The sequence below is a fragment of the Gouania willdenowi genome, chromosome 12, assembly GCF_900634775.1.
Source record: "Gouania willdenowi chromosome 12, fGouWil2.1, whole genome shotgun sequence".
Classification (NCBI taxonomy): Eukaryota; Metazoa; Chordata; class Actinopteri; order Blenniiformes; family Gobiesocidae; genus Gouania; species Gouania willdenowi.
In genome coordinates this window covers 17,194,831-17,209,898 of record NC_041055.1, presented here as the reverse complement: position 1 = coordinate 17,209,898, position 15,068 = coordinate 17,194,831, and the positions used below count along the sequence as shown (strand labels likewise).

The window sequence follows — 15,068 nt, the reverse complement described above, 5'->3', positions numbered from 1 at the left end:
GGCGGCCGCCTAAGGCGCCATCTGCTGGAGGGGTGCCAAATTGCAAACACCCCAAATAATAATGATAATTTAAAAACGTATAATAAATGTGAAACACACCCTTTACAATCATTATACATGTTTTCTCTTAATCTGTTACTTTACCTGCTGATCTTCTGCATATTCATATTTAATTCTTGTTCTATTTTATGTTTATTCTATTGTTTTGTTTGCACATTGTGTTCCTTGGTTTTAAGATTTGTGTTACTGACTAGTAAAACCAAACAGGAAAGTAGAGTCTACCTGTCAAGTTTTGAATTTGAAAATAAGGGAAATTTTCTGGCGCCCACTACGAGCCGTCCCACCTGCTCAACCAAGCAGTAGCTCTTATATTTTAAGACAAGTGTACAATAAATCTAAAATACCCACTTGTCAACCACTCACTAAATACAATTATGTGATTAGAATCTGGTAGGTCGACCTTTGTAACTAGAGATGTAACGATTAATCGTAAGGCAGTTAAAAATCTATTCATAGATATCGCGGTTGATATCGATTTTCTGAAAATTGAATCGCAGTACTTTTTTTAACCACAAGTGTAGGCGGCGGGCGGAGTCTGCTAATACTTTCTTTCTGGCCGCCTTCTACTCTTAAATATGTTAATAAATGATTCATTACCCCTTTAGCACCGAAAGAATATCTGTAATATTACTTGCATATCTGTAAAAGTCACGTTTTTCTATTAGCTCTGTCTGCTAGCATAGCTTCTCTTCTTCACTGCAAGATATCTGCATGTCAACCGACCACTGGGTTACCAGCGCCCTCTGCTGGTCCAAACAAATATGACGTAAATCAGTGAAATCACGTTTTTTTTTTTTAAAGTCCAATTGTTAAGGCACAAAATACATTTTCAGTTGCACTTTTAAAAAGAAAAAGAACTATTATGCAGTTTTGCATTATTTATTATAGAACCAGAATTTAAATTAATAGGCTTCATTTTCATTTGTATTATTCCTCTATTTATTTCATTCAAGATTTATTTTTTAGTTAAATTGCATTGTTTTGAATAGTTTATCAAGGAATTCTTTTGACAATGAAAAATAAAAGGACTGTAGACAAACAAATTTGTCTACAGTCCCATTTTGTAAAATAAATCATGAGAGAATCGTTTCGTGAACCCAGTATCGTGAATCGAATCGTATCGGGAGTTGAGTGAATCGTTACATCACTATTTGTAACATTGAAATGCTGTGAACATTCCTACTAGAGCTGGGCAATATGGACCAAAACTCATATCTCAATAGATTTTCTCAAAATGGTGATATACAATATAAATCTTGATAATTTTATCAAATAAAGTCTGACCAGAAAGACAATTCTGGGTTAAATTTGCTGATGCAAAATGCTACACAGGGACATTTATTAGCAAACAGCTGATCAATATGTGACACTCATTAATCATCTACCTGAGCTTTACATATTGTTCTGAGAAGTAAAAGCAGCGACTCCTAAAACTAGTATTTTGATACATAATAAGCTATAATATATCGCCCAGCCCTAATTTCTAAATTATAAAAACATAAATGTGTATATGAAACACATGTGTTTATTTAATATACTTACTGTTTATATACAAATCAACACATTGCATATTTATTATTAATTTCACATTGTTTGTCTTTAAGTTAGACATTAACATTTTATTTTCATTATATATTTTATTATAATCTCTCATGCTCACTCATGTGGTTCTCTGGTATTCACTAATGACTTATTAAACATATTTATTACAGACTTTACATTATTTAACACTTTCTAAAGCTGTGTGTATTTGTGGCGCTTGTGATTGGCTGATTTTTCACGGTGACTTACGTGGTTCCTTCCGCTGTGGTAGACGCTAAAATCTCAGTTATTAATCTAACAGAACGTGTAACTGTGCCCCATCGAGCAACATATTTACACCAGTTCTTTGTTTTTTTCGCCGGAACGTCTTCATTCATTCATCTCTCTTCTGAGTTGTTTCCGGGTTTGTTGCCGCTGTCAGCACTAATCTCGCGAGAACTCAGGCTACTTCAGAAGGTAGTTCTCGCGAGGCTAGTGACGGCGTTCAGTTCAGTGAGGCATCTTTTATTTATTACATTAAAATACGGGATTTTTACGGGAAAATACTAATACGGGAAGATGGCGGGAAAGAGGGGTAAAATACGGGAGTTTCCCGGCCAAAACGGGATACTTGCCAGGTATGAAGTAGGCATTTCCTTGCACTGAAATTTTTAAATTTGCATTTGATTGCACTGTTTTGCATTTATTTTTCTATTTTTCACCATTGCCTTCGTTGTTCCTTCAGGAAATTTTACTAAACCTTAGGTGTTATATTGTTTTATAGTGTATTATTCTCATTTTTAAAATAGTTTGTTTTTTTTTTCTCGATTGTGTGGCAGAATTGCCTGTTTTGTCTTGATATTAAAAATAATGTTTACACAGTGTATATAAATATATTTTAAACTTTATCTATTTTTGATCATTTATTTGGGGATGGCGGGTTAAAGTGCACTCTTGCCTAGGGCACCGAATGACCTAAAGCTGGCCCTGACACTCAATGGAGGCAGTTGAGTCAGTTGGGCAAATCCCATCACTGCTTATTCAGTCACATCTTTAAAAGGCAACCATGTGATCCAGTGTTGTCTTGATGTCCTTCAACGTAGGGTATTTATAAAAGCATCTCTACAAAAATAAAAAGGTGGTAAAACTATTCTTTTGTGCTAAAGATCCAAATGTATCCTTGAAATGTTAACAGTATACCTACAACCACTGACCTGATGATGCCGTTATGGACGATATCAGCAAAATCATTTCTCAAAGGTTATTTAGAAAAGAACCAAACACGTCAACATGTAACATCGCCCTTGAAAAGTTTTTAGTTCCCCATCTGGGGGTCAGCTACTGCGCTTTTATTAGCACTTCATTAAAATTCATTAATTGGCTCCTTCCTCCAGGGCCAAGGCGGAACCTAAACTGGAACTGTCAAAAACGAGAGCACGCAGAAGTGTCCTATTTGTTCCAGATACACCAACGTTGACGGCGAGTACCTCCACCTCCGCCTCCGACCATCTGCCATCGACACACAACACCAGAGACGAGCGCTTAAAGAAGTAGACGTAAATTTTATTTACTTGTTCTGTACATAAAGGGTCAACACCAGCACAGGTGTCCACCATGGGAAATATTAACACATGTAAATGGTATAAGAAAATAAAAGGCACAATTTTTTAATTCTTAAGTAAGAGACAGGTTTTCCTAGAATATGAGAGCACAGTAATACTGTTAATGCCATAACAAAACAGGGCAGAAGCAGGGGAAAAGCATGTCCATGTTGAGAAATTAAAGAAACTAATTCAGGGTGTATTTCTTCTTTTCATTAAGCTCGATGAGAATAACCCATATTATTTGTTTACTCTGCACACATGATGAACCTTGATCTAATGAGAAAGTCAATGACAATAAAGCAGCATTTTGCCGAGAACATAAACATCTCCCGGGCCGAGAGATCATGCACGTAGGCAACCAGCAGGCATTTTTCCCTTTTTGTAAATTTCACTTTAGGTACTTTGATTTCATAACATCACTCATTCTCAAATACAAAACGCGTAGTTTATTAGCAGAGTAAAAACAAAAGAATGAAAACAATTCAAAGCTGCACAATATGACTGAGCAACGCTAAAAACGAAGATGAGATGATGGTTTTTGTCATTTTACAGCAGAAATCCAGGGCACTTCACTGATCCTTTCATCACAGTGTCCAACATCCATTGCTTTCATCGGCTTTTCCAACACTCGTTTGCATCAGAGTGCATGGGCCAAACCTTTAAAGGAGCAATGCTAGTTCAAATCCTAGGTGGAAAAGAACAAAGCCCCAAAAGAATCTCATTTATCTTATTCCATGAAGGCATTGGTGGGATCCCCCTCCAGAACACACACTTCCCTCCTAAGGCCTGTCAGATTAGAGTTTGCTTCACCAACTGAAGCTTTTGGAAAACACAGGCGTTAACGATTTGAGAACTTGGCACTCTAAACCGAACCTTTGATAAATTAGCATTTGGTGCAAAACCAGAAACCCTATAAGCAATGTTGTTTTCTGAGTCAAAAGCAAATAGCAGCTACAGAAACATTTGCGCTGCAGCAGATCGACCACACACTACCTGGATGTTACTCAGTTTTCAGAACGTCTTCTTAGTGGAACGCATGTTGAGGAGGCTAAAAAGTATTTTCTTTACTACCAATGAAAAGCAAGAATACATTATATCCATGACAATGTGTGTCTCATTTATACCTGTAATTTATTCAATAATTTTAAACCATTTAAATCACACTGATCTTTGCTTATTTTGACCAGTTAATGAAAAGTAGAAAGAAATACATCAATAAATAGTTTTCCAAAACATGATTGATCTTTCCAATAATAACTATCTGAATTAAAAGCAATACGTACTAATGGGGCACAAAGCTTAACACTATTTCTTTTTTGAAAATGACCACAATCAATTCAATAATAAAAATTCATTGTTGTGCTTTTTTCTTTTAATTAAAATCCTTGTGGTTTTTAAGATCATTGCAATAACAGCTGAATGTATTTAATAGTTGAAACTACATGTGAATAATTACACACAATAATGAGACTCATTCTAATCAGTTCTTTGAAGCACTTGTGCTTTTGACGGACCTAATCTGGAGTCCCCATCAAGGACACATTTCTGAAAGCTGAGGAACATTTAAAATCCCTGTATCACAACAAAAGAACGTTGATCATTTGGCACAATGAAGCCAAATGATTGTCTTAATAATCATTTGGCTTTTTCTTAATAAAACAACTTAAATTAGGTGTTATGTACAGGCCACCTGAATAACTGGGACTATGAAACTAAATCCTCCACGTTTGTTAGACAACAGCACGCACGGACACACACATTGTTATACTCTATAAGCATGTGTAGATGTGGTTGGTTGTGCACATTATGTAATGGCCCAACTGTGACTCGACAGAAGATCTCATGTTTGAAAGGCTGCTTAACAACTTAATTTCCTCATTCTGCTCAAGTCCACAGGGATAGCACATTTCATAGGCATTTATCCTCACATGATTAACACAATGCGCGCGCGCGCGCGCACACACACACACACACTTTCAAAAGGCCCACAACCTCAAAACTGAACAAACACTCAAATTAAATGAAACATGCTGTCACTTACATATGAAAGGTCTACTGTCAACACACACACACACATACATACACTTGCACTGATGCCCAGTAAATTTGAAATGAAGGACAAAATTTAGGAATAAAAAAACAATATTAATAATAATTATAATAATAAATCCCCTAATCTGTCTGAATCCAAGACATGAGTAATGGATGTGGCAATTGAGGTGAAGAGAGTGGTGCTGGTGAAGCGGGTTCTGGTCCAAAAGCTGTAAACAGTCAGAAAGCCTTGCAACAATTGGCTAAAGACAGAGGGAGCCGACGGTGCATAGCGGAGTCGGACCCTCTCCTCCTCAAGCAGGTAAACACACAACTGTGACACTGGCGGGGGAACGAGTGAAGGCAGCCAGCAGGTTTGGGGTACGTGAGGAAACCTCTTTAAGGTCAGTCACTCTCGTCTGGATTCAGGGGGTCTATAATTTTGACATGAGTGAAGGGGAAGAGGCCCCTCCGTCCATTCACCTCCCCCTCCCACTGACCGCTGATGTTCATTCGTGTTACCTTGACGATGTCACCAACCTGAAGAAGAGGAGACGAGAAAAATAAGTTAATGCAATACAAGCACGTAGGGCTGGGTGATGTAGTCCAAAATTCTCCAAATGGCAATATACAATATCAATCTAGGTATTTTTAACTGTACAGTCTTACCAGAAAAACTAGCTTAGGTCAAATGTGCTGATGAAAAACAGTGAGTTCTATAGTGTGGCTTGTTTAGGGGATGTCAGATTTCCATTGGTCGACCAGCAACGGTATCAGTTTCAATACCATAAAAAAAAATAACTGCAATGCACTTATATTGGTGATAAGGATTAAATATCAAATAGAATCATGTTCAGACATTAAATAAATTACATGTCCAGCAAAAGCTGTGTGAGTGAGTGCTGGCTGCGCTTCAGCTGTCAGTGCCGTCCGCTGTCCTCAGATCAGATCAGAGAGGGAACGAATTAAGACAGGCTTGAAGCACAAGCATCCACTATTGAATCAATCCTTTTTCTGCACAAGAACATGGATTATCCTTATATTTGATAATAGATCCACTGCTGTCTCTGGCGCCGCGGGACGCATCACTGCGCACCTGTGTTTGATGTGTGTTTGTTTCCACGTGCGCTAATCTGATGTTGACATTAAAAGTTGTTTATTAATAAAAGCAGGCATACCACTAAAACAAACATAAATATATCATTTATATGAGGAAAAAAAATTGGTTTTAATTGTCGGTTTCAGGTCGGGCACGAATATAAATACTTAAAGTCTGTTGGGCCTGCAAGTTTCACTTTTGCTTTGTCGGGTTCTGGTCAAAGCTTGATTAACATTCATATCATAAATGGTCTGTGTTTAGAAGAAAATTGGCACTACAAAATTATTATTGGGTTTGGATGAAAAATGGCCAAGGCAGGCTACCTGTGAATAAACAAATCTTTTTTTTAGTCACAGTCCAGTAAGTTCCACAAGCCAACATAGCACAGTTTTGTACAAAACACTGAAGTCAAATTTGACGTTTTAGAAAATACCACAAATCAATCGTATACTCATCCAAATAAAGACAAATATTTACATTTCATACACATTAAATCATGAAAAACTGGAATTGCCCTACTGATCAGGTTCAATATTCAAGAAATTTAGGTATCAGGCAAAATATTGTCCGGTATATCAGCTACCATAAACTGAACTTGTTTAGCACACTTCACATCATTTATGTGGTGCTAACCACATTTACCTATTGATTTAAACATTATTCCGAATAAAGAAATTCCATCCTTCTACTTGTTGTAGTAGCAGTTGAAATCTGCTTTCATCAAATCTGCTCTGACACTCCATGCTGTGTTTAGAACAGATGACAGAGGAGCCTTGTGCCATCACTCAGATGGTTCATTGTGACCCCAATCTGTTAAAGCCATATGCTCTTCATCAGGATTAGAAAGAGAAAGACTTTACCAACATAAGCCATGATTGAAACTACAATACAGAGGCTGCTATTTATAACTAACCAAACTCAGCCTTCCAGGACATCCATGTTCTAGACGTTTTCTCAGAATTATTGAGAACACTCTGGATTGACAAGAATGTCCCAATTATAAAGCTTCTGTGAAATCTCTTTCTAAAAAAAAAAAAAAAAAAATCAATCAATTAATCACTTCTATGAAATCATTATAATTTCTTCAAAGAAGAGGATGATGAGAACGTACTTTATGACTAACATCATGAGAAATGCTGGAGAGGAATTTAGGATAATTCCTTTTTACATCCTCAAAGTTCAAAGTTTTACGCCACAGGACAGAGACAGCAGTGATGTAAAAAAAGCAAAAATCTAAAATGTCAAAGCGTAGAATATCTAGGACATAACCTAATTTAATTTGAAGACTTGATGATTAATTTGATGAGTCTGATGTGAATAATGAGTCATTACTTCTTCTGACGTTCCACAATCTTGTGTTTGGTTCTAGTTCGTTTTTGCTTGGAGCCCATGATTTATTCTACATGTATAAATAGAGAATAGAGCTGAACAGAGTGGTATCAACTCAATATTTGTGTGTGTTTGGTTTAACTTGATTGGTCTCCAATCACTGCAGGGTGAACGATTTAGTACAGGGACGCAAATAAAAACATTAAGTTATAAAATAATTGGTTTTACTGTTTGCATGTTCCGCTTTATTTTCCAGAAATTGTCACTTCCACTATATGAACAACAATAAAAAAAAACTGGACATAAAAATGGAAACTCAATTGCCCAAAAACTGCTATCAATCAAAATGTCTTACAAAAAGTGGTGATTTTGCTAGTTTGGTTTTCATTTATTTTGGCATCTAATGCACTTTTTAGTGAAACACTGGTTGTGTTTCATTCAGCATTCTTGCTTACTAGCTCTTAATTTAGGTAATACTGACTGTAATTTCTTCTTGAATGAATTTGTTTTGTGCAATAAAAAGCTGTTCAACATAAATCTTTTAGTTTTTGAATAAGAGATGGAAGCATTTTTTTTTTTTCAAATGTTCTCTTATACAATTATTTGATTAGCCGATTAGAAATAAAAAGGGTTGTATTCTTATAAAAGCAGAACTACTTCCAGTTTCAATAATATTCAGTTTCTGCACTGACAACCAGGTACAGTGTGTATTGTCAGAGAATAGAGATTAAGAGCAACTATCTTAATATTAAACATATTCTGTCGGCTAAAATATACTAATTTATTTAAAAGAGAAAAACAAACTAAATCTAAATGAACCAATAAACACATGCTGCTATAAAGTGCAACAGACCTGCTGTTGGAAACGAGGAAGAAGGAGCACTTCTCACTTCCAGGTTTAGTAGCGTAGCATTGGGCTATCATAGACACATTAACTACTGCGCTTGATGTGGAGCCTCCAACCTTACATGCATGATTTATTTTATATTGTGGTAAGAAAGTGATGTACCCACACAAAAAACCATAGCGCTCTCCAGCAATACTTTGCAATGAGAGGAAGTGAACTCCTCTTTAAATTTGAGAAACTGCTGGTCCACTTTTGTTACTAAACTCCATGTATTCCAAAAAAATTTGGGGAAATTAACAGAATCGCCTCATTGCCTATTTTAATTTTAGTCTTTATATTCCCACAAGGATTAAACATTCAAATATGCTTCATGGGAAAACTATAGGACCGGCCATGAATGACTCATCAGTTTTTCTGAAACTATTTATGGTACACATGTTAAAAATGGATTAATGTGCTACATAATGTTCATATCTAGTAATTAAACAGGAATTGAAGTTACCTGGTTAGATTAATAGCGTAAAGCCCATATTAATAACTATTAAAACCTGAAGTTAGTAATGCATGTGTGGAATTTAACAAGACATGGCTAAAAAAAGAATGCAGAAAGAAACACCCAATACCTGGATGTAGCAACCACAGGAGTGACAGATATATAGAAGCTCCCTCGTAATACTTAAAACAGGTATTAACAGATCATAGTTAACAGTGGCAACCATTGCCTAATCTATAAAAGCAGGTTGTTGCAATCATGTTTTTTTTTGTGATTACAAAAGAATACAGAGAAGGAAAAAATGAATTTAAAGAGGACAAAACCTAAGAATCAAACATCTGATATGCTCAATCCCTTAATACCTGGGTGAAATTACCTATATTTCAATTATACTCAGTATTGTGAGGCAAATCATTGATCTCAAGATTTGGCAGCAGACCTGGACTGAAATCATCGCTGCTTCATCAGTTGGCTAACAACCCAGAGCTATATTTTACAGCACTGAATTTTTACATTGCATGTTCCAACACGTCAAGCACATTCAAAGTAAAACAGCAGAGCTCTGTTGGTTAGTGCATTATACGGAAAAACAATGCAGCTATTGGGTGCAAAAGCACAGCTGTAAGTTAAGCAGATATGCAGCTGGGACAGTCCTGAGTCATTGCAATCTAAGTGGTGTCACCAAACTGTGGTCAGTATCACCACGGAGCAATTGAAAATTATATTACGACACATTAGTGTCGAACAGGGCCCCAGGCGTTGTAATTTTGCTCCCCTACGAAGCAATGACCCCCCCCACGGCTTACGCAACTGTAATAACCGTCCACGTATTTAAGCTTAGAGGAGTGCGGACAGTCCGGACACCGCTGTGCGCAGAGGCTCAAACATACCGTGGACTGGAAGGGCCACGGTGGCCATGGCACTGCCCTGCCCCGATCTCACCGCTTACCGGGGCCGTGGACATGGTTGCCTCGCTGAGCCCTCTCCGCTCTCTGTCCCTGCCCCCCTCACGGACTGTCCTCAGTGCGCCTCAACATGGCGACCGGACCACGACAGTTCGCTCAAGGGGTCGGTGACCCGTCTAGAAACATGGACCGCTGTGCACATGCACAGCATGTTGACCAGCTTCGTTTCTTACACAATAATTTAAAAAGTGAAGACAGCAACAATGATGAGTAGTTGCACATTTGTCTCAGCACTTACAGTCCCTGGCATTAATAAATCATTGTCCACTTTTATTCATCCACCTATTATCTAAAAACTCAAACTCCACAAGTGTTATGAGAGGTGATATTGTAGGTTTTATGTTTTTAAAGCTGCTTTGATTGTGCACAGAAAAATTTTACATTTTTTGTGGGATTTATGCTGCTCATTTAAAACATTTTTTGAAAGTCTTTATTTTTACTGAATAAGCTATTGTGTTAGATCAGATTGAATTAGCTGAACAAGCTAATATTTTACGGTAATTATTTTCTTTTCCTCACTTTGTGGCTACTTCAAAATTTTAAACAAGGTATATGTGTCGGTATTCATTCATTAAAGTAACGAAACAAATGTATCACTATCTTTATTTATTTCAAATCACCAAATGCAACAGTAATCATATTTCAAAAGAAATACATATATATATAAGAAATATATATGTATTTCTTTTGTGCAACACATGCAAACTCCACACAGAAAGGACCCAAGTGCCCACCCCAGGGCTTGAACCCAGGACCTTCTTGCTGTGAGGCGGACGTGCTAACCACTAATCCATTATCATTAATCATTAATATCTTAATTGTTAATGAATCAAATCGTAGCACCCTGAATCAAAATTAAATCGTGAGGTTCCTTAGAAGGCACACTCATAAAAGTAAGGCAGTAACAAATATTAAAAACAGCATGCAGTTTACCAGCCTATTTGTGTTGTAGCTAATACTCTGCTGTTGTAAATGCTGGTGGAAAAGGTTAGCCACGCTTTAACCTTTAGTATGAACTTTCTATTTGCCAATTAGGATTAAAAGGTCTCATTTGTCCAAACAAAGATAATACAGTAGTGTCACATTCAATAATAGCAATGCTTGTTTAAACACATTTGATCATTTATTCTTGTTATTACTTACCATTGTTGTCTTCCTATAAGTATATATAGAAATAAGGATGTACTAACGTCAGAAAGGTCCAACACTGCTAGAAAAAAGCAGCAGAGCCGTAGGCATTTTTGTCAGGTGCTGACAAGCTAGCCAACGCTACAAGTGTCTACAGAAAAGTAGAAGCACTGGTCCATGGAGGTCAGAGCAACCTAAGAACCAAAAAGTGCAGACACGTACTACACACCAGGCCACATTATACCATTTTGTTACTGTATAAACCACATTAATGTCTTGTTACATGCCAACGTGCAATAACCATCTTGTCTGACGGGGAGGTAAAAATCTGTAAGCCAGCACATCTAGAATTCATTGTCAACATGTGGAGTTTCCAAATCATCAGTAGGATAGGTTTTACTGCATACCTGCTGCCACTACCAGTCAGGAGAAGGATTGACAACTTGGCCTGAACAAGATTAGACGTAAACCGTTTCAAGCATGCAGGTGATTGCAGCACACTTTCAGTAGGCGGGATTTGGACCTGCCAAGATTCAGACTGGAAAGGTGCAGACCAGCTGTCCTTTGCTGATTGATCTTTAAGTGTGATTAAATAAATATATTTGTGGAAACAACCTTACATAAAGCTGTATTGTGAAATTCTTTGGTTTATCGTGACAATACATAATAGAAGCAACACCACAAGAATAATCTGAAGGATTAAAAAATAAATACTGTACCTCTAGAGCGAGCGCCGTTTTGTCATAGGCACAGGGAACTCGTTTCTGGATTGCTCTTGCCATGACTGGGCCATTCTGCATGGATGGTAGAGGAGTGACGACAGCTCCAGGTGTGCCCGGGGGCAGCGGCGATGGCGTTTGGGGCTGAGCGTAGGCGTGGACAAGAGCGTGTGCAGGTTCGGGGATCCCATAGCTGTTTGAGTTGCGCGACCCCCCAGTGGGTTGGCCTGGGTGAGACATGGGTCGTACCAATTTCTCCACGTAGGGCACTGGGATCATTCCAACTCGCCCTTCTTTGCTTTTTGCACTCCACCACTGCTCCTCTGGCTTCTCCAGGATGATCAGGATCTCTCCCTTCTTAAAGGGAAGGTCTTCCGCGTCGCTGCCAGTGAAGTCGTATAGAGTCCGCACATACTCCACGTTGTCCTCTGAGCCAACCACGGCCTGGATGGGGCCACCTACTGTGCTTGGATACCTTGAGAAAACCATGACAGGAAAAGGTGAAAATTTGATTGTAGAATATGTTTACACGCTTAAAACAATGGGTCTGTTTTTGTTGACCAAGGAAGGCAAAAAGCCTTACATCCTATAATAACATAATGTGGTCTAATGTGTGTTCAGAGGGAATTTATCCTAATAATTGTAAATATTAACAGAATTTGCCAAACGAGAACCAAGCAGACTGAGAAACATCTACTGCTGCATTTAAGAAAAATCAGTACTCAGCATTTTCAAGCTGAAAATTCCAATCTCCGATTTTAACCGAGTTTAGCAGCAGCACGTCAAAATATCTCAAACATAGCTGACCGCTATAATATTGGAATTTCTTTTGATTTTACTAAGTATAGAAGCGCCAACTTCAGGTGGCGTTCCAAGCTATTTATTCAAGTAGGAGGTAGGAAAATACAGAATTCCGAGTTGCTTGGAACGCAGCATTAGGCTGCATTGTTGTTTGAACAAGTGAGATTTCTGTCGTGGAGGAAGATCGGGGGTTGGACAGAATGGTTATGTGTGGTGGACAGTGGTGAGATTATCAGAGTCCGTCACAGTACGATCAAAATTGTTCTATGCCTGATTATTTTTAGGTCGGGGCTATTCATACATACACATATGAATAAACTGCCAGTCTATTCATACAGAGCGCCCCTCAATGGCCAGTTTAGGTGACGTGATAGGTGCACCACGTGACTTAAAGTTCCGTCAGTTGTGTTTTAGCTCATTTATTTTTAGCCATCCCTAACCCTTTTATTTTGACCCAAACCCAGGAAATACCCTAAAATGTTTATTTATTTATTTTTTTGTAAAGGCATTTGTCGTGTTAAATATGTTAAAATTAAATAAATCTATATGACAAAAGTGGGATTTGAACCCACATTAGCGAAAGGAAGGATCCTTGAGTGCAGTGCTTAACTTAAATTCAACTAGTGGTTACAGTGCACTTAAAAGCACAATTTCTTGTTTTGATTGGCCTTAAAAAGGTTTTATATTTTATTCAATTGTTGAATATTATTATGTTTAAGGTTAAAAATTATGTAATTCATAACTGTGTATAAACAGCTCAGACAGTTCGTGTCAATCCCGTGTTTGGCTTTTTTCCGCAAATTGATAGTAAATGGGTCAGTTTTTTTTTACCCCATAGACTTTTTAACTTTTCACACAACAAAATAAATAAGTAATAAAAGTGTGTATGATTCGTGCTGATACCATAATGGAAGTGGAAACAGCTGTATCGGGACACCTTTAATTATAAATGTTATTTAAGTACTACTACTAGTAGTACAAGTGGTAGGTTGTAGGTCGAGTGGTAAACTAGGTTGAGTGGCTGCCAGTGGGTTGAGTTGAGCTATAAATAGATTACCTACTTAATTCTGACAACATGATGGTTTCGTGCATGGGAGACTTGGTTACCTGGGAGCTGGCTCTATCAGCGTGGTTGTGTCCAAATAGTGGATTTTGTAGAAATCCAGGAGAGCTGGAAGGTGCTCGAACTCTTGGTCGCCTATTTTGAATCTCTTACTTGGCAAAGAGTTGATGATGTAGTGAGACACTTTGGAGTTCTCGGATACTGACAGCACGTAGTCTCCGGGGCAGGTCGACGAGTCACGGACCAGAAACATGCCATGCCTCTGCCCTTGTAACCGATTCTGGGCCTCCTGTCGAGAAACGGGTCCGAAGTACCAGGCAGATCGATCGGACGAGTCAAAACGTGCAGTAGACATGTCTGTGTGTGAATGGAAAGCCTACACAAAGCACTGGAGAATAAGTTAAACAGTGTTTGCCAATGGGACAGACCGGTGGTCAATGCTAGCGTCGCAGTGTTTGAATCTATCAGATGAATTTCTGCAGAAATACTGCAGTTTCGATACAAAGAAAAAGGTGGTGTACCAGGCGGACTGCGACTCACAAGGTCCAACTTTGGAGCATAATGCGGTGTTTCTGTTTCCAACAGCACAAAGGTTCAATGGTAGAAATGGATCACGATTGAAATAAAATCCCACCAACGATGACAGAAATGATCAATGAGGCTTCTTCCTCTTTCCGTTCCGCCTTCCGAGAAAAACACCAGGCGTTTCTTCTAATGTGTCCTGCACTCAGTGTCACTTGTGAGAGCGGAAAAGGTGGCCTCTCGTCAGATAACTCATGTCTGCCGCAGGTCGTCGGTATCCAACAAAACTGGAAGCAAACCCGCTTACTTTAGGTCTCTCTCTGGGCTCAGGGTAAGACACGCGTCACATGAATGCGTTCACAGTCCTCCACTCTTGACTCGGAGCTGACTTTTGAGGGAACGCTGCAAAAAAATGGCGGCCCGCAACACGTCTTCACACAGAAAACTGTTTCACGGCAGCGGCTTGCCTTTCCCTGCCCGTGCATCGCAGGACCAGACGGCCAGAGTTAGCGACCACCGAGGGGCTGAACCCAGGTTTGACTATCCTCCTATTTTAGAAACCTCACCTTACGGGTCTTTTCGTCCCTTCAGCCGAGCTAGCGCTACCACTAGTCCGAGTACTGGAGTGAAAAATGGCGACGGGAGGGCAGGTCCCGCTCAGTGTGCGCGTCACCGCCGCCCGAGGAGGAGGGGCAGGAACAAAGGGTGGTGGGCGGGGCCAAATGGTCACGGACGTGTCAGTCATTATATTAGCATGCAGTGTCTTAAACTGAAGGAGAAAATATTTTATTATAAAATATTTTATCAACAATAGATATTATCGAAGCTGTAGCCCTTTTAAATAATAGATTGTCCCCGTTTTAGAACCTATGAAATGCAGATGGGA

General features: G+C 38.7%; 1 protein-coding gene across 1 annotated transcript; it reads right to left on the bottom strand.

Moving 5' to 3' along the window:
- Positions 1–3,611: 3,611 nt before the first annotated feature.
- crkl (v-crk avian sarcoma virus CT10 oncogene homolog-like) lies at positions 3,612–14,831 on the bottom strand. Its single transcript, XM_028463096.1, has 3 exons — positions 13,705–14,831; positions 11,797–12,271; positions 3,612–5,756 (listed from the first exon to the last, which is right to left on the bottom strand). The coding sequence occupies exons 1-3, from the start codon at positions 14,013–14,015 to the stop codon at positions 5,622–5,624; spliced, it is 921 nt and encodes a 306-aa protein (XP_028318897.1). The 5' UTR covers positions 14,016–14,831; the 3' UTR covers positions 3,612–5,621.
- Positions 14,832–15,068: the final 237 nt, after the last annotated feature.